The 20,324-nt window shown below is 38.8% G+C and overlaps 2 protein-coding genes across 2 annotated transcripts; one reads left to right on the plus strand and one right to left on the minus strand.

The window, feature by feature from the left end:
* Positions 1–9,564: 9,564 nt before the first annotated feature.
* On the minus strand, positions 9,565–10,242 carry LOC121262055 (uncharacterized mitochondrial protein AtMg00310-like). The gene has a single exon (XM_041164490.1). It carries the CDS (start codon positions 10,240–10,242, stop codon positions 9,565–9,567), a length of 678 nt encoding a protein of 225 aa, XP_041020424.1.
* Positions 10,243–18,892: 8,650 nt separating this feature from the next.
* LOC121262056 lies at positions 18,893–19,641 on the plus strand. Its single transcript, XM_041164491.1, has 2 exons — positions 18,893–19,078; positions 19,246–19,641. The coding sequence occupies exons 1-2, from the start codon at positions 18,893–18,895 to the stop codon at positions 19,639–19,641; spliced, it is 582 nt and encodes a 193-aa protein (XP_041020425.1).
* The last annotated feature ends 683 nt before the right edge of the window (positions 19,642–20,324 follow it).

A 20,324-nucleotide genomic window follows, 5' to 3' on the forward strand; every position in this document is an offset into this window, starting at 1 on the left:
TAGCCCTTGATAAGGAATGGGCCCAATGAGGAGGCCCAGCCCAACGGATGATAAGGCTGGTGAGCTCTAGAGGCCCATACAGCTCTATCTTGTAGCCGCCGAATGAGGCGAGATGGATAGTTAACTTGAGAGGGTTCAGATAAGTCCAACATTCTCGGGATAGACATCAATTAAAGGAATATGGTGACAAGGGTATAACTAAATAGATAAAGCCTAACAGGGTAATCATCGTTGATATTTATCGTTAGTCCATGACGTCTATATATACAGTGAGTAGGTAACATGTTAAGGGGCTCTTAGAAAAACCATACTAGACTGATACCTTATTCTACATATCACTGACTTAGGCATCAGAAGTACATCAGGCACATCGAACCACCACTTTTGTTGGTTGCACGTAAGGCGTTCTGATCAGCAGTGGGACGCGTCTTCAACATTGGCGCCGTCTGTGAGATATTGTAATTTGTGATTTTAGTTTCCTATAGAACTCCAGTGTGATTCCCACATGCCGACCATGACACGTTCTCAAGCAACATGTAATCCTAAAACAACACCTGTAGACATGGAGACGCGGCTTGCAGAGATGGAGGGAAAACTAAAGAAGGTGATGGAGCCATGGATAGGAGAATGAAGAGCTGAAACACCATAATGTGTGGAACTCAGCGATGCCATGGTGCCAAGACATAATGAGAAAGTGGGAGGGGAAGCACACTACAATGAAGGGACGAATGTAGAGGAGTTGGAAAAGAAGAAACTGCATGATGAGTTGCATGGTCTCATCAACAAGTACAAGGAGATGGCAAAGAAGATGGGAGGATCTTTCTCAATTGAACAACTATTGAGCCTTACAAACCTGCCTTATAGCGCGGAAGTGATGCCCATGCCACTTCTGTTGAAGTTAAAAGTACCACAAATTGAGATGTACGATGGGTCTCGAGATCTAGTTGATAACCTAGAAAATTTTAAAGCACACATGACTCTCCATGGTTTTCTCAAAGAGATAGCTTGTTGAGCTTTCCCTCTAATGCAAAAAGGGGTGGTTTGGAGCACTACGAACTGGGTCGATTGACAGTTTTGAAGAACTAGCCAAGCAGTTCTTGACACAGTTTATGGCGAGTTGGCAACACCGACATCCAGTAGCATACCTATTGACCATCAAGCAGTGATAGGAAGAAAGACTGAGGAAGGCTGACTACCAACGATCAGGATGAGAAAATTACTATGGCTGGCATATGGCCTAGAAGTCCATTTATGGCGGAGTTGGGGAGGAGGAACCCTTCAACCTTAATAGAGTTTATAGACAGGACCGATAGTTTTTTTAATACAGAGGACACCCTACAGGCCTTCATCAAGCCAAGGAAAGGAGAGATGAAATCAGAAAGCAAAGATAGAAATAGGGACAAGAAGTCTAGCTCGAGCCACCAAGAGAGAAGGCATGATAGGCAGGCTCCTTCACATGACTAGGTGACTAGGCTCATCCATAACAACCTCAATGTACAGGAAAAAGAGGTCTCGAAGAGAGAATCAAACCAGGCAAGGACAGGGCAACATTTTGCAAATACCATCAAACAAACACCCATTGGATGGATAGGAGGGTGTCCGAGTTGGTGGGAACGAGAGAGCTAGAACGAATGCTTGCTAAACGAGAAAAGTCAAGGTGGCAGGTGTAGCAGGATTGCAGTCGCTGACAAAGCGAGATTCCGGAAAGACGACAGCCAGCGTGGGAAGGTGGCCACGATCCTCCTCGCCAGAATAAAAATTGCGATGGCACACCCTTAGGGGAAATCCGCATCATAGATAGCAAGTTCGCCAAGGGTGGTGCCACTACCTCCAGCAAGAGAGCACAGTTCGCAGGGCGACGTATGAAGACGTGTGCAGGTTCGCCAACACATGCTCACAATACAACGACAATCTCTTTTGGAGATGAAGGTTGAGAGGGAGTCTTGTACCCACATGACAATGTGCTAGTTGTGACCCTCTTTGTCACCAACTACACGACTAGGCGACTCCTGGTGGATAACGAGGGCTCGACACACATTTTATGTTGGGATGCCTTTGTTAGGATGGGAATTGAAGTCAGTAAGTTACATCCTGCGCCCACCCCTTTGAAGGGCTTCTCCGGAGACACCATTCAACCAATGGGGGCCATAACCCTACCAGTCACGGCAAGAAAATGGACGTGCATCGCCACAACAATTACCTACTTCCTAGTGGTTAAGGCCCTGTCATCTTACAATGTCATATTAAGGTAACCAACATTAAACAGCCTGAGGGTTGTCACCTTAAACAACCTTACAACACCTGTTTTAAGATGAAGTTTCCAACGGAGACTGGGGTAGGGGAAGTGCATGGAGAACAGTCTGTGGCCCGAGAATGCTACATGCAGGAGTGAACATAATTTGCAACAGGCAGAAGTGAACGAGCCATTAAAGCTAGTGGCACTGTACCTAGAGTATCCAAACAAGACTACACGGGTGGGAATGCGGCTTCCACTGGACATTAGGGAAGCACTAAAACAAGTGTTGATTGAACAAAAGGCCATGTTTTCCATGAGTCATGAAGATATATCCGGGATCGATAACGCGATCAATGAGCATAAACTGTACGCCAACCCTTCATCCCGAAAGGTCCTCCAGGAGAGGAAGTTGTTCAGTGCTGAAAAGTATGGGGCCATAGCTAAAGAGGTAGATTGGCTCCTTGCGGTAGGGTTCATTAGAGAAACCCATTACCTCAGTGGATGTCCAACGTCGTCTTGGTTAAAAAAGCAAGCGGCAAGTGGAGAATGTGCATAGATTTCACTAATCTGAACAAGGCGTGCCCAAAAGACAGCTTCCCGTTGCCTCGAATTGAAATCATCATCAATGCCACATCAGAACACCATATGCTAAGCTTTATGGATGCATTTTCAGGATACAACCAGATTCGCATGAACCTAGCAGATGACGAGAAGATGACGTTTAACATGGATAGAGGAGTTTGCTGTCATTAGGTCATGCCTTTTGGCTTAAAAAATGCCATAGCAATTTACCAGAAGCTGGTAAACTAAATGTTTTAGAAACAGATCGGGCAAACCATAGAAGTGTATGTGGATGATTTTTTAGACAAGAGCAAGGAGCCCGCCTAACACTTGGTAGACTTAAGGGAGTCCTTTGTAGTACTCCGCCAATATTGGATGAAACTAAGAAGTGTGCGTTCGACATGGGCTTATGGAAGTTTTTAGGGTTCATCATATCGGAGAGAGGTATCGAACCTAACACCGAGAAGACCAATGCTATTGTAAACATACAACCACTGCAAAGTATAAACAATACCCAGCGACTAGCCGGAAGAGTAGGATTCCTGAATAGATTTGTGTCCAGGTCTATGGACAAATGCCTCCTTTCTTCAGGGTCCTATGCGAGGTGCACCCATGGCACGAAGAATGCAACCAAGCGTTCGAGGAGTTTAAGCGGGCCCTATCCAGCTTGCCATTGCTGAAGCAACCAAAGCAAGGGGAAACTCTATATCTATACTCAGTAGTGTCATCATACGCCTTGTCTGTGGCCTTGGTAAAGGAAGAAGGAACAACCCAAGCGCTAGTATACTACACTAGTCGCACACTAAGGGGCATGAAAGCCAGTATCCACGGGCAGACATTTGCCTTGGTGGTGGCTGCTTGGAGAATGCAATCATACTTCCAAGCACACCCCATCAAGGTCCTCATGAAGCATCCCCTTGTAAAGATACTACAGAAGCCCGACAACTCGGGCAGGTTGGTCAACTAGTGAATCAAGCTCAGTGAGTTCGATCTCGACTACCTACCAAGGAAGGTGGTGAAAGGGCAAACCTTGTCAGACTTTGTGGCTGAGTTCAGTGGCCTACCATAAGAGCCAATGACCACTCCCATCGGGAAGCCAGGGCAAGTCTTCATAGATGGCTCTTCTTGCCACACTGGAGGGGGATAGGCGCTTACATAGTAAGCAGAATGGGGTGCGAATATTATTATATGGCCAAACTCACATTCAAGACCACAAACAATGAAGCAGAGTATGAAGCATTGATAGAAAGACTCTTAGTGGCAGAGGCTTTGGGCGTTACCGAGGTAGAGGTGAAGGCAAACTACCAAGTGGTCATCAACCAAGTAAGGGGGCTTATGGCGCAAGAGGCGACAAGTTGAAGAAATACTTGAACCGCGTATGAGAAGTTCGCAATCGGTTCTCATACTTCAATATCATACGGATACCTAGAGAAGACAATTCAGTAGCCGACAAGCTAGCAAGGGTAGCATAGAGAATGGACGAGTCTGTCCTACCATGGGAAGTGGAGAAAAAGGTGTTTGAGGTCCCTGCAATAGGGGAAGATGTGAAGGAAATGGACCTCAAGGAGATTGATTGGACTGGAGAGATAGAGAAATGCCTAAACACAGGCAAGCTCCTAGTTGACAAGGAAGAGGCTAAGAAAGTTAGGCGAAGGGTGGCACGATTCGCTAAAGTGGATGGGGTCCTGTACAAACAGGGCTTCACCACCCCATTACTAAGGTGCGTATTGCCCTAGGAAGCACGATACGTCTTGGAGGTCGTACACGAAGGAGTGTACAAGAATCACTCCGGAGGAAAAGCCTTGGCTAGGAAAGTTGTAAGGGCAAGGTACTTCTAGCCCAATGCCCTCAAGGACGCTAGAGAGTTAGTGAAAAAGTGCATTAAATGCCAAATGTTTGCCCTTGTGCCACATTGCTCTCCAGAGGAGCTAACCTCCATCATCGCCCCATGACCATTTGCCCAATCGGGAGTCGACTTAGTAGGGCCCTTCTTGCAAGGGAAAGGAGGGGTAAGGTTCATGGTCGTCACCATGGACTATTTCACGAAATGGGAGGAGTCTGGACCCCAGACGACCATCACTGCAAGAAGTGTCACCAAGTTCCTCTAGAAGAACGTTATTTGCCGCTTTGGGATCCCCCAGAGCATCATCTCAGATAACGGAAAGTAGTTCGACTCAGAGCATCATCAGGCGTGTGCGGAACTGAGAATTCAGGTCAGGTACTCATCCCCCGAGCATCCTCAAGCTAATGGATAAGCGAAGGCCAAGAATAAGGCCCTACTAGGAATTTTGAAGAAAAAGCTCACTAACAAGAAAAGAGAATAGGCAGAAAAGCTCCCAATGGTACTATGGGCCTACAGGACTATAGTAAAAACCCCAACGGGAGAGATGCAGTTCACTTTGGTGTTTGGCAGCTAGGCAGTGCCCCCGGTGGAAGTTGGGTTGCCAACCTATAGTACTCGCCACTTCGACCCCCTTGAAAACAACAAGGCACTGAAGGAGCACCCTGATCTCTTGGATGAAAAGGGAAAGGAAAGATAGTGAAATGGTGGTTATGAAAGAGTAGGGGAGTGAAGGTTACACAATCGAGTAAGGGAAATCGAGAGGGACTGACAACGTAATCATTGCATGATTTGGTGACGTAACAGAAAGGAAGAGCTCGAGGACAAGCGTTTGGAAAGGACGATTGAAGTTTGAAATTTTCGAGGTTAGGGAGGTGAACTGCCAAGCAGGGTATCCATTAGACTTCCGTTTGAAAGGGGATTCAGTCGACTACCCACTTGTTAAGTGCCACGCTTGTTATAATTAATGGTTGAGGGAGGCGAATAGACAAGTGGGGTAGCATCCTCAATAATTCCTTCCACACCCACACATAGGGAATTAGCAAGGTAACTGGAGGGACTTAAGTAGTCCCTAATTAGGAATGGGCCCAATGAGGAGGCTTGGCCCAACGATGATAAGGGTGAGGCCGGTGTGCCCTAGAGGCCATACGGCTCCATCTTGTACCCGTCGAATGAGGCAGAATGGGTAGTTAACCTGGGAGGGTTGAGATAAGTCCAACATTCTTAGGATAGACATCAATCAAAGGAATATGGTGATAGGGTATAACTGAAGAGATAAAGCCTAGCAGGGTAATCATCGTTGATATTTATTGATAATCCACCACGTCTATGTATACAGGGAGTAGGTAACATGTTAAGGGGACTCTCAGAAAAACCACACTAGACTGATACCTTATTCTACATATCACTAACTTAGGCATCAGAGGTGCATCAAGCATACTGGGCCACCAATTTTGTTGGTTGCAGGCAAGGTTGCACGTAGGGTGTTCTGGTCATCAATGGGACACATCTTTAACAAAAACGATGCCAAAATTTCCAATAAAACTAATTGAGGGAATGGAATCATCAACGTTTTATATAATCAAAATTATATGCTTTGAAAGGTCCTACTTTTTAGCATTAATATGTATATATAGAATACTAGGTCGGGAGCAACGTGCAAAGCATGTTTTCCTAATTGGGTGAAATTCTTTTTTAACAAAAATTATATGATTTTTTTACAAAAAATAATTATTAATGAATAATAATTGATCATTCTGTGTCATCTTGTAAGGGATCAATTGAGAGGACATTGAAGTTTTTGTGTTGTTGTTGCTTGAGTTGATCAGGGTCTGCACCGAGTTGAATCATCCATTCTTTTTGTGAAGTTTGTGTTGCAATATTCTCCAAATATGGTAAATGTTCCTTCATGATAGAAATTTGACAGTTTTGTATGATCAATAGGAAAGTAAAGAATCTATATGGTGAAAATTCAAAGTATTCTAAATTAATACAAATATTGTAATAGAATGTTTGTAGTTAGATTATTATGCATGTTGTAGATAAAAATAACATTTCTTGCTAAGATAATTATTGTTTCCAAAGAAAAGAAGATGTGAACATTGAAATTTAATTTTAGATAAGGATTTATACTTGCAAGAAAAACAAAATAATTCTATATTAGGTTTTTGTTGATGACATTTTAGGAATTGTTTATGGATTGAATTTCGATGAATTAAAAAAATCTAATATTATGTTACATCGCGAAAGTAAAAACATTGTTGAGTTTTTATTTCAAATCATAAAATAGTGTAGAATCTAAAAATTCTTAAAATTGGAGTAAATATTAAAAAAAAAGAATCTTAGAAGACAAATACCTCGCGAGTATGATTCATAAAGTCGATTGCTGAGCACCCTAATGCTTCTTCTGCAATTTGACCAAACAAAATTGCAAGTAGTCATCCTGTACCATCATCAACTTCAACATATGCTCGACAACTATAAGTGATGAAAATATCTTTTTGTATTAGAATTGATAGAAACTATATGTTAAATTTGTTATGTAGATAACTAAGACTGAAAATTTGAAGAATGCATACCAGGGTTGCGAAATGTTTGTGTGTTTGCAATTGTAACAAAGGAAAGTTTCATTGTGTTCATAGCCCGTTCCTTTGTTAAAGCTGATGCTTGAGATGTAAAAAAATATTTGGTGTAAGTCAACCACGATTATCCGTGCTTTTTATCCAAAATCTTGCTTTCTACATTCGATTAGAGAAAACTATTTAGACAAAGTGGTTACATAAGTCTTAATCCTATAAAGTATTGTGATTTAATTATATTAAATTGCATATAGTTTGTTCAATTTATTACTAAGAACAAGATTTTACCATCATGGGTTGCAAAGTCTTCATCAATTCGGCAACATCACAAATCTTGATTATTTTTCGGAGACGAAAAGTTGATATAAATGTGGATGGCTATTTCAGACATTTTGCAATTATACTCTCAAGTAATGAATCGTTAAGTGCCACCCTTAAATTTATAAAAAAAAAAAAAAAAAATGCAAACTAAGAAGGAAAATTATGAAGATTTAAATATTGAAAGAGATAAAAAAAAAAATTAGGATCAATGAACATTAATATGGTTGTAATTGTTTAGATATATTAATAATATATATAAGTTACAACTTAACTATATAATATAAATGAATTGAGAAATAATTATGTAAATATAGATTACCATTTTTGTAATGATGATGCACTAGGAACAAGATGATTGATTGTAAATACACTTGTTGGTCGTGATGAAAGAGACAATTCTATATTGGAAACATGTATAATGAACAATACAATATAAGATTGTTATTTATTAAAATCTAAAAATACCATTATAAGAACCAACTTTTAGCCGTGTTCCAAGTAGAACTGGCTTAGCTCCAATTATTTCTAAAATTTTCTGACATTCAACATGTACAAATTGACCCCACATAGTTAAACATCTGGAAAAATTCAAATAAAAACACTTGATAGAATATTTACTAAATTAACATTGAAAGTTAATTATAGAAAATAAATGACTTAAAATATATTTTTACCTTTGATCAATAACATATATTTCTTGAATAGTTGTTGGTCCATACATTGAATTTATCTCTCTATATGGTTTGACATGGATTGCAACTGCCAATAAATCTAATAAATAAGATTTAAAAAATTAATCTATTGATAATTAAAACATTGAAGAACAAATTACCTATTTCTGCAATTGAGTCTTTATAAGCATCCAATTTGTTGAAGGGGACGATGGTATACTTGGTGGTTCCAATGCTTCTTCATCATCTGGTATCACTTCAATGAGCGTTCTAGAATTTAAAGTCCATTGATATTGATGTGTCTCAATTCTTCTTCCTTTTCTTTCTTTTCTTTTTTTTTTTTTTGAGTAAAACATACTGATTTATTACTTGAAAATCAATCAAGTACAAAGCTTCTCTGATGAAACTAATCCAAACACTTCATCTGACCCCTCCTCTATCCATTCATGTTTACCCTCCCTTGATAGAGCCAACTTTGCTAGACAATAAGCTACCCCATTACCCTCTCTCTTATTAAAATTAATCTCCCAACCTACTCTAGTTTTTAACACCCTCTTTACATCTTCAATAATGCGTCCATACCATGTCCAATTTCCTTTAGGATCCTTAACTGCATTGACCAACACCTAAGCATCCCCTTCAAATATTACTTTCTTGAAGCACAATTTTGCACATAACTCCATTACTTTCCACAGTGCTATACTCTTTGCCACAATACCTTGTGTCTCCATAGATACTTGATCACAGTACGACACCATTATTTCTCCCTCACAGTTTCTGACTATAGTACTAAAGCTTACTCTCTTATTTTGCACATCAACAGCTGTATCAAAGTTAGCCTTTGCATACTCTTCATCTGGTTTCTTCCACTTTTGCTTTTCATCTATTATTTTTTCACTGCTTCTCTTCCTTTCTTTCAATTTATGTGCTTCCTGATATTCTTTCAGATTTACAATTGCAGCTTTAATCACCTGTGTAGGACTTTTAAACTTGTTCTCAAAAACTACCTTATTTCTTCTGTGCCAGGTACCTCTTAGGATAGCTACTGTTTCTTCTAATTTTTCAATTCCTAGTGCTTGACTTAATTTGTCCATAGATCCACACAGTCATTTCCCACTGAAGGCCATTTTGTATTGAGCTTCCCAATTCTGCCCACACATCATTTACTATTGTGCATTTCCATAAAGAATGCATGATAGTTTTTTCTTAACTTAGACAAAAAGGACACTAAGAATTTTTTGCAATTTTTCTCCTACAAAGTAAAGAATTTGTTGGCAAAGCATCAGTACCTGCTTTCCAAAGAAAATGTTTTGTTGCACTGATTTTCTGTTGTTTCTTCTCTTGAACATTCTCCTGCTACCATTTTCTTTCTTGATTGAGCCACGTGATATCTCCATTTCTAACTGTGAATTTCCCATATTTACTAAAATTCCATATCAACTTATCTTTAGCATTTATGCTTCCTATGGGCATTTTACAAATCATCTCTGCTTCTTCTTTATCAAAATTTTCCTTTATTGGCTCATCATTCCATATATTCAATTCTTCTATCATTAAATTAGATACTTTTGCTTCCCTCCTCAGAGATACACCAGAAGATTGAACACAATATGTTGTAGGTTTTGGTAACCATTTTTGCCCCCATACATTAATCTTCTTTCCATTTCCTACTCTCCACCTTAAACCTTCTTTCAGTCGATCAGTAGCCAACCAAACACTCATCCATATCAATGATGGAGAAGCACCTAATTTTGCATCAAGTATATTGGTTTCTCTAAAATATTTACTTCTATATACCCTTCCCACCAGAGATAGAGGGTCCTGCAAAAATCTCCAATCGTGTTTAGCTAGTAAAGCTAAATTGAAATGTTCTATCTCTCTGAAACCCATCCCTCCATCACCCTTTGACCTTCCCATAAATCCCCAACTTTTCCAATGCACACCTCTAGTTTCCAGATTACAACCCCACCGGAATTTTGCCAACATGGATGATATCTCTTGACTCAGTTTTCTAGGAATCTTGAACACACTCATTGTATATGTAGGTACTGCTTGTAGCACTACTTTAATGAGAACTTATTTCCCAACCCTCGATAAGAATCTGTTCTTCCATGTCTTGATCTTCTTCCATATTTTGTCTTTTACCCCTCTAAAATATTGTATTTGGACTTACCAACAATCAATGGCAATCCCAAATATTTCTCATAGCTGCCACAAGCCGTTACCCCAACTTCTTCTGTGATCTAACTTCAAACATTCTCTCTTGTGTTGCTGCCAAAAAAGACTGAAGTCTTGTGTCTGTTCAGTTTTTGCAAAGAAACTTTCTCATACACATCCAATATTGACAATAAATTGTGCCAATCTGATTTGCTAGCTCTACAGAAGATAGTGTAGTCGTTTGCAAAAAGTAGAGGATTTATTCTTGGACCCCCTCTTGCTATATTGACTCCTCCAATCTTCCCTTTCTATTCTGCACTGTTTATAGGTGAACTTAAACCTTCAGCACATTGGATAAAAAGATATGGAGATAGAGGATCTGTCAGCCTCAACCCACGTTTAGGAGTTATCACTTCACTAGGTTGTCCATTTACAAGTATAGAAAAGCCCATTGATTTACCACAAGTCATAATCAGTGCAATCCACTTTTGCTCAAACCCTATCTTCCTTATCAAAACCTCCAAATAGTTGCACTCCACCCGATCATAGGCCTTGGACATGTCCAGCTTCAATGCCATGCTACCATGTGCTCCTTTTTGTCTTGTTCTCATAGTGTGTAATATCTCATATGCAACCATTATGTTATCCATAATAATTCTTCCTGGTATGAATACACTTTGAGAGGATGATATTATATCAAGTAACACCTTTTTTATCCTATTAGACAGTCTTCTTCTTTTTTTTCTTTTTTCTTTTTTTTTTCTTTTGGAAGAGGACAGTACCCCATATTTATTTATTGCCCTCACTTGTAACAGAGGAAAACTGTGGTTACAAAACTCGACACCTAGCGATTGTAAATAATTCAATAAGACCTAAACCCAAGCATCAAGAAAACTAATAACCATTAAACCTCAACACAATCTAGTCCAGAATAACCAAGGAAAACACTGCAAAGGATAAAAAAACACAAACAACCAGCAAAACAAAGTTAGCTCACACAAAAAAATAAAACAAAACAAAATCCAACGATAAAGAAATAGACTAAAAATGAAACTGTGGTAAACCCAGTTTGCTAGACGAATAATACCCTTCAAAAGACATGGTAGCTCCCGAGAATCCGCATAACATAAGTTTTGCCCATTCTCTCTTTGACGAGAGAGAAAATCAGCAACTTGATTACCCTAATGAAATTGGTGTAAAACGAAAACATTTAGCCCTTCAAGATCTTTTAGCAACTCCTCCCAAAAATCCCATAAATACCAAATAGTGCACTACCTCCTCGAAGCCAATCCACGACCAACTTGGAATCACTCTCGATAATAATGTTCACAAAGTTAAACTTTTCACAGAGAACAATACATTCTCTAACAACCCTCAGTTTAGCTTCATTATTGGTAGCAAACCCAATACTTTACGGCAAACCATATACTCTGAGTACTTTGAGAGTGTCCCTTCATCCTAGCCTTACACCTACTATGCCAAAGAAGCAGTAGGACTTGGAAACTATTAGATATAGTCTTTGAAATTAACTTGTAAAGCATATTGCAAAAACTTATAGGTTTATACTCAGTGACAGAATCTGGATTATTTGATTTCGAAATAAGGGCAATATAAGTGAAGTTTAAATCAAGCAACATGACTCCATTATTTAAAAATCAAGAATTGCACTACAAACCTCCTCTTTTATTAGGCTCCGATGTTGTTGATGAAACCCTGCACCAAATCCATCAGAGACTTTAGGGAAGACATGTGCCTAAGAGCTTTTTCTACTTCTGCTACTTCAAACTTTTGTCCCAACTTTTCATTCATTTGTTTAGTATCTCTGGTATTTACAGATCTCACCATAGCTTCAACCTCACTTGCTGATTGAGTTTGTGAGGAGTCGATTCCTTCAAAGTATTCTATAAATGCTTTCTTAATATCTTCAAACTCTGCCATGAGATTGTTGTTAATGTCCCTAATTTGCTTAATGAAACTCTTCCTTCTTCTTTCTGTTGCACAAGCATGGAAGTATTTTATGTTTCTATCCCCCTATTGATACCAATGAGTTTTTGCTCTTTGTCTCTATCTAAGATCCTCTTGAGCCAGCATCTGTTCCAACTCCCTTTTGACCCCTTGAATTTCTTCAATATTTTCTAGTCCTTCCCTTAACTGTAATTGTCTCAACACCTCTTTTTTCTCTTTTATCATCCTCTCCCTTTTTTTAAAAGTCTCATTGCTCCAACTATCTAGAGCTTTCCTACACCACTCCATCCTTTAATGTACCCTCTTCAATGGTTCTATTGAACTGGTTTCCTTCTTTGATTGAACCTCTATTACCCTTCCACACTCCTCCCCAAGAGACCAACTGTTTTCATACTTGAAATTCTTCTTCTGTAATCTGTTCCTATATTGCTTCTTACTCAAGTTTAGTAAAATCGGCTTATGATCTGAGCTAATTGCAGCCAAGATCTCAATAAATGATTCGTTATAGCATTCTGCCTGACTTGGATTTACTACCACTTTATCAAGCCCCTCCTGTGTAAAAGATGTCTCAATTCTATACTTAGGATCTTATGGCCTCACATATACATTGCTGATATAATATGATTCGAAAATGTGTAAGGTGCCAATCCGCAAATCAATATCTTTATCAAATATGGTAGCTTGCACTGGATTTCCCTATAGAATATCAAAATAATGTAATTACTATGATAACTTCGTTTTTTTTTTAAATTATGTTTTGATTATAAAAAAATAATATTTTTAAAAAGATGTTGCTAAGAACAAAAAGGTGTTTTTAAATGCTAATATATGACTATTAGTTAGATAAAAATTTTATAATAGGAAAGATAGAGTTAAAATTTCTTTTTAAAAGCATGAAACAAATAAATGTTATACCTTTGGGTCAATCAATATTAAACTTTGCTATTTTACTAGTGAGTGATGTTCTATTCGTTTGGGTGATTTGTTTGTTACAATCATCTTTATTTTCAAATTCCTTGTACTTGAGTGATATCTTTGATTGACATATAAATGGTTTGCATCTTCGACTCTTTTAATATAGAAATAATTCAAATTTATTAATATATAAACTTTAACTTGTATTGAATACGTGCAATAAATCAAAGAACACAACAATAATTAAATTATTATATAGAAAAGAAAACTAAATTAAACATGCAATTTTCATCCAATATCTAGATTCAAGTTATACAATTAAATCTAGTTACCTATATAATATTAACTTGAAGAATGCTAATCTTAATAATTATGTACACATATTTTTTGTGTAATTTTTTTCATATCCATCACTTGATATTGGGTGTATTAAAATCTTTATGGAAGAAGTAGTTTTAGCTCTTGATAAAGCCATGTATAATTGCCCATGTGAAAAAATAGGCTGACCAACAAACTCTAATGTTTACCCTTGTGACTTATTTATACTCATTGAAAAACATAATCTGATAGGGAATTGAGTTCGTTTGTGGGAAGTCACTATTTTCACCAGCATTTGGTAAGAATAAGATTCTTGGTATAAAAACCGTTTTTTACTATGGTGCTCAACTGCAATTTCTGAATCAATGATATATACGATCAAAATTGCGACAAATTAGACGTGTTCCATTGCATAACCCTTCTGAATGATTAATGTTTCTGAGCAACATGATGGGACAATATTTCTTGAGTAACAATTTATGAGAAGAAAGTCCATTTGGTTTCGAAGCATATAAAAAACCTTCCATAACAGTTTGTTCAGATGCATCTATTGTTTCATTAAAGCTATAATATTGTCTAAGCTCACTAGGGAATCTCTGAATTAGTAGTTCTTTGGTGTTAATGTAGCTCGATTCATCAAATCTGAAAGATTTTCTAAATAATCATGAATATCATGAAAAATGGCATCTATCAAATTATCCAAAGAAGCAGCATGATTTTCATAAGCAATATGCATGGCATCAGGAATTTTTATGCTTCCATCAATTGTTATTGGTGGCATTCTATTGCCTAATTCAAAGACATATTTTGAAAATTTTGGATCTAATCTTGCTAGCATATTTTCAGTTAAGCAAATCTTGATCAATGTAGACCATAAATAAGAAGAAATTGAACTAGCATCAATATGTTCTTATCTTATTCCTTGACGAACCACAAGTAGAATTTGATGAAAATATCCACTAAACAAAAAAACTTTGCCACCAAATGATAATTCTGAATCATTAATATTTCGAAGCATTTTATCCAATACTTCTATAGATTCCTTTATGACATTGGAGATTCATCTCATATGATTAATCTTGTAACACGTAATAACCCAGCAAGTGTAGTTTGTTTACTCACACTATATGTGCTATTTTTTATCAACATCCAATAGAATTTTAAATTGTGAATGTGTTGTTCAACCTCCAAGCAAAATAGATGCATCACCACCAGATGAAACAGTTTCAACTGCTATTAAATGTTTTGATCTCATGTATAACCACTCACCTCTCGAGGGAACCCATGAGTAGAGGTTCCCTACCTGCTCTGTACAGGACTGAGTCTCAGGCTATTCCTACTACTTAGTGTGTGTTTGCTATGGAGGTAAATCTCAAGAAGATGTGCGAACAACTGTCCCTGACTGAGTAGGAAAAGGATGTTGTCGCGGTGGATGAAGAGTCCCTTGATGGTGCGCCAGGAAGAAGTGAAGAGTGTCTGCTGTTTAAACTGTTCACTAATAAACAGTTTAACAATAAGGCTTTCAAGAGTACTATGAAATGTCTATGGCACCCTGGTATTTCAGTTTCCATTCGGGATGTCAGTGCTAATCTATTTATTGCGGAGTTTGATGATCCATGGGATAAAGAACGTGTTTTCAAAGGACCTTAGGCATTCGATAAACACTTGGTTCTCACAAGCGAGGTTGATGGAATGTAACAGGTACATCAAGTGTCCTTCAATGAGGCACTTCAATGAGGCACTCTTCTGGGTTCAAATTCATGATCTTCCCAATTTGGCTAGGAACTAGAAGATGGGAAACACAGTAGGGAAGGAAGTTGGTAGGGTGGTGGAGGTTGACTTGGAGAATGATGCACTAGCTTGGGGGGAGTATCTGCGTATCAAAGTTAAGTTGGATGTTACTAAGCCTTTGTTACGTGGTAAGAAGGTTTGTGTGGGCTTATCTAATCCCTTCTGGGTTTGTTTCTCTTATGAACATCTCCAAATTTTTGCTACAAATGTGGCACCCTCGACCATAGTCATAAGGAATGTAATCAGCGAAGGCCATCGATGGAAAATTTCTCAGTCTCTAACTTTCCATATGGTCCCTAGTTACGTGCAGGGAACCTTGGTGATTATAGAGGACCTGTTCGCAGTAGGCAGATTAACCAAGGAGGAAGTAGCTCTCCCATGGGTCATGTTACAAGCCAGTCCACCGTAGACTTGTTGGGTGATCAGAAGGCAATAGTTTCTAAGGACAATGTTGGAGAGGAGGATGTTGGGGCGCAGATCTCGAATAATAGCCAAGATTGTGATGAACACCATATTCCATTACAAGAGATACGCAATAAAGAGATAAATATAGGCCAAAGGTTATCTAATAAGTGCTCAAATGATAAGGTGGGATTTGTAACTGATGCGGATGGTATGGGGAGTAGCATGGAAACCGATAACATCGAGATAAGTTGAAAATTGTAACTGTTCCAGATGATGTGGGCTTTAACTTTGACTCTCCTTAACAGAAGGGGATTTGTGACAATTCAATAGGGGAGGCTACTATGGTCAATAGTTCGAGCGGGAAGGAGGTTTTGAATGCAGAAGTAGAGATACTTTCTTCCTCTAGAGTCACTCGTAAATGGAGGAGAACTTTAAGGTCTCAGGTGCACCATTCTCCTTCCATAAGTGCTTATGGGAGGCCAAACAGGCATCATGGTTCTGATGTGGAAGTTGCTGGAACTCCTAAGAGACATAAAAGTAATGCTAAATTTCATAATGGAAATGAGGAATCCATTCCACAGGATGCAGTGGTGGCTGATGCTCATCCCCACCGAGCTCAATGAAGGTCCTAAGTTGGAATACACGAGGGCTTGGGAACCCTCTTGGTATTCGCACTCTTTCTGATCTAATTAGAAGAGAAGATCCCGATGTTTTGTTCTTGCAAGAGACAAAACTTAATGCTGCAAAAATGGAATTCTGTAGAGTTAGATTAAAGTTTGATTGTTGCTTAACGGTTGATGTTGTGGGTAGAAATGGGGGCCTTGCATTGTTATGGAAGCGAGACGTGCCATTGTCCATTCTGAGTTACTCAGCCTCACATATTGATGCTATTGTAACTGAAAATTTCACGAAACTAGTACTTGACAGGTCTTTCTGGTCAACCTAACACTATAAGAAGAATGGATACTGGGAATCTGTTAAGAAGTTTGAGGAGGAATTCTAAGGAGGCTTTGCTAGTGTTTGGGGACTTCAATGAGATTTTAACAGTACATGAGAAATGGGGGGGGGGGGGGGGGGGGGGGAGATCGTCTCCACAACAGCAAATGGTTGATTTCCAACAAGGAAAAAGCTACTTTGCCCACTCTATTTGACCGCTGGTCAAAAGATTTTTTTTGTTTTTTTACTTAGTGATTAAGGAAGTAATTTTAAGTGTATTGATATATTTTTTTATTTTTTAAAATTATTTAAATATATTAAAAAAATGTGAAAAGGAAAAAAAAAAAAAATTTACACTGAGCGGTTCGCCCAGCGGTCAACATGGGGCAGCATAGTAGCCGCACCCTTCCAACAAATGCTTCTGGACTGTGAATTGAGGGACCTTGGTTTCTATGGTCCAAAATATACTTGGTGCAATGGAAGACAAGATGCGGCTCGGGTTTTTGAGAGACTAGACAGGTTCCTTGGTAATACCTCTTGGTGTAACCTGTTTAATAGAGCCTCAGTCACCCATGGCTCTATCTCTTACTCGGATCATCTTCCTCTATGGATTGAGTTAGAGGGTGCCCAGTCGAGAAGGGGAGGTGCTAAACCCTTCAGGTTTGAGGCAATGTGGCTTGGAGAAGTGGATTGTTCAAGAATAGTCCAGCAGGAGTGGCTTTCTGCAACTTCCTCTAGTGGCATGCAAGGTGGTATTGATTATATTTTGAGTTGTAGCAGTAAACTACAAAGGTGGAACAAATCCCAATTTGGCAAGGTCCAGGTCAAGCCGAAAGAGGCAAAGCTCAAACTCTCAATGGAATAAAGTACGGCCCCAACAACCTTAAACACCAGGGAGATTGGTGAAGCTAGAATTGAGGTCCAGAAATAGATGGATAGGGAGGAGATTATGTGGAAACAAAGATCAAGAGCTTTATAGTTAGCTGAAGGGGATCAGAATACAAAATATTTCCATGCTAAAGCATCACAAAAACAAAGGAAGAATTTGTTATAAAAACTAAGGGATGCAAGTGGTTTCTGGCAGGAAAGAGAGGATTGTGACAAGTTGATTGTTAACCACTTTTCTTCTTTGTTTACTTCTGCAGGATCTCGAGACCAGGAAGTTATTCTTGATAAAATGGAGAGGAAGGTCTCACCTAAGATGAATGCTAGCCTTATTAAACCCCACACAGCTGTTGAAGTTCTCCAAGCTTTGAAAGAGATGCACCCCAACAAAGCACTAGGGCCAGATGGTACGCCACCTCTCTTCTTCCATAAATTTTGGCCTATCATTGGTACTTCCATCACTTCTGTTGTCTTACACCATGGTGAAATGCCTCAAGCCCTTAATCATACCTTCATCACCCTGGTCCCTAAGAAAAAGTGTCCTCAAACAATTAATGACCTTAGACCTATTAGTTTATGTAATATTACGTATAAGCTAATTTCTAAGGTTATTGCTAATAGAATCAAGCAAGTATTACCTGTGGTCATCTTTGATACACAATACTCTTTCCTACCTAGAAGACTCATCACAGATCCTTGTGGCCTATGAAGTTTTACACTTTTTGAAGAGGAAGAAGAAAGGAAAGAAAGGATTTATGTCTATTAAGCTTCATATGAGCAAAACTTATGATAGAGTAGAATGGAGTTTTCTTGAATCTGTTATGAGCAAGTTGGGCTTCCATGGGAATTTAATTCAACTTGTGATGATGTGTGTGAGGACTCATTCTTTTTCAGTTTTGATTAATGGCTCTCGTACTGGTTTTATTGTTCCTTCACGAGGTTTGAGACAAGGTGACCCTATTTCTCCTTATCTCTTTCTCTTGTGTATTGAAGGGTTGATTAGTCTTTTAAGAGAGGATGAAAGAACTAAGTTTGTTCCTGGCATAAAGATTTGTCATGGAGCCTTTAAGTTAAATCATTTGCTATTTGCAGATGATAGCTTGATCTTTTGTAATGCAAATGTGGACACAAATGTAACATTGCAAGCTTTATTAAAGCAGTATGAAGTTGCTTCAGGCCAACAGTTGAATAGAGAAAAAACAACAATGGTCTTTAAAGCCAATGTGGATCAGAATAACAGGCAGGCTATTATGATTTTGTGGAGCTCAACTCAATTGCAACAATACGACAAGTACTTGGCCTGCCCCCAGTGATGGGTAGGTCAATATCAAGGGCATTTGTAGGAATTAAGAACAAAGTTCGGCTCAAGTTGCAAGGATGGAAAGGGAATATGTTCTCTCAAGGGGGAAGGGAAATCCTCCTCAAAGCAGTAGCTCTGGCAATTCCATCTTATGCCATGAGTTACTTCAAGATTCCAACAAAGCTTTGCTCTGAAATAGTATGATGGCCAGATATTGGTGGGGTCAAAAGAATGAATTGAGAAAGGTTCATTGGCTGAGTTGGAAGAAAATGTGCAGTTCAAAATTTGTGGGAGGCATGGGGTTCAAGGAGCTAGAGATTTTCAATATGGCCATGTTGGCAAAACAAGCTTGGAGGTTATTGTAGACTAAGGAGAGCTTATTCCACAAGGCGTATGCTGTTAGATACTTTTCTGATGGGAACCTTTTGATAGCTTCTCTTGGAGGTAATCCCTCCTATGCTTGGAGAGGCATCTGGGAGGCAAAGAACCTGCTAGTGCAAGGTGGAAGATGGAATGTGGGAGATGGAAGCTTAATTCATATTTTAAATGATGCTTGGATACCTGGATTTCAAAACTTGAGACAAGAACTGGGAGATGAGCAGAGTATGGAGCAACTTTGCCAATTGGACAATCAAGTTTTATCTCTTATTGATCCCGGTACTAAATGGTGGGACCTTGCAAAAGTCAAAGCTTTATTCAATCCAAATGTTGTGGATGTTGTTATCAGATTGCATCCTAATCATACTGGAGCAATAGATTAGTGGATGTGGGAACATGAAAAGTCAGGATTTTTCTTTGTCTAAAGTGCTTACAAATTCTTAAAACTTGTTTGGAACTTGAACATGGGGAGTCCTCTAATGGGGCTTTAATGAAAAAGTTATGGACTGCTCTCTAAAAGTTAAAAGTTCCCCATAAGGTTAAGGTTTTTGCTTGGAGAGCATGTAAAGATAGCTTACCTGCTTAAGAGAAAACTGGACATTGAGGGGCAATGTTATTTTTGTCAACATCCAATTGAGGATTTAAGCCATGTGTTGATATTATGCCCTTCCATCCATGAATTTCTAATGCGCAGGTTTTCTGTTATTCAAAATGGAGGCCAAATCAGCTCTTTTATCACTACTGCAATGGATATTCTCTTCAAAGGCTCTACTCAGGAATTGGCTGATTTTTTCTTGATGGTTTTGGCCTTTTGGTTCAGAAGGAACAAGATGGTTCATGAACAGATTGCTTTACCACCTTAGCAAGTTATTGGCTTTGCTTTTACAAAGAAATTGCATAATACTGTGGTTAGGCATCAGTTGGGGCTTCCTAATTCTAAAAACCTGTTGTACAGATGGTCACCCCTCCAGAAGACTCTCTTAAGCTAAATATTGATGGGGCTCTCTTCTTTTATTTAAACAAAGCTGGTATGGGTGTTGTTCTAAGGAATCACGTGGGCAAAGTG

The sequence above is a fragment of the Juglans microcarpa x Juglans regia genome, chromosome 4S, assembly GCF_004785595.1.
Source record: "Juglans microcarpa x Juglans regia isolate MS1-56 chromosome 4S, Jm3101_v1.0, whole genome shotgun sequence".
In the NCBI taxonomy this organism is placed as follows: Eukaryota; Viridiplantae; Streptophyta; class Magnoliopsida; order Fagales; family Juglandaceae; genus Juglans; species Juglans microcarpa x Juglans regia.

Bases quoted from the DNA above. Each gene is read 5' to 3' on its own strand.
- LOC121262055 (XM_041164490.1), bottom strand. From the start codon at position 10,242: ATGAGTGTGTTCAAGATTCCTAGAAAACTGAGTCAAGAGATATCATCC.
- LOC121262056 (XM_041164491.1), top strand. From the start codon at position 18,893: ATGGGTAGGTCAATATCAAGGGCATTTGTAGGAATTAAGAACAAAGTT. The intron at 19,079-19,245 runs GTATGATGGCCA...AGGTTATTGTAG, and splicing joins CAAAGCTTTGCTCTGAAATA to ACTAAGGAGAGCTTATTCCA.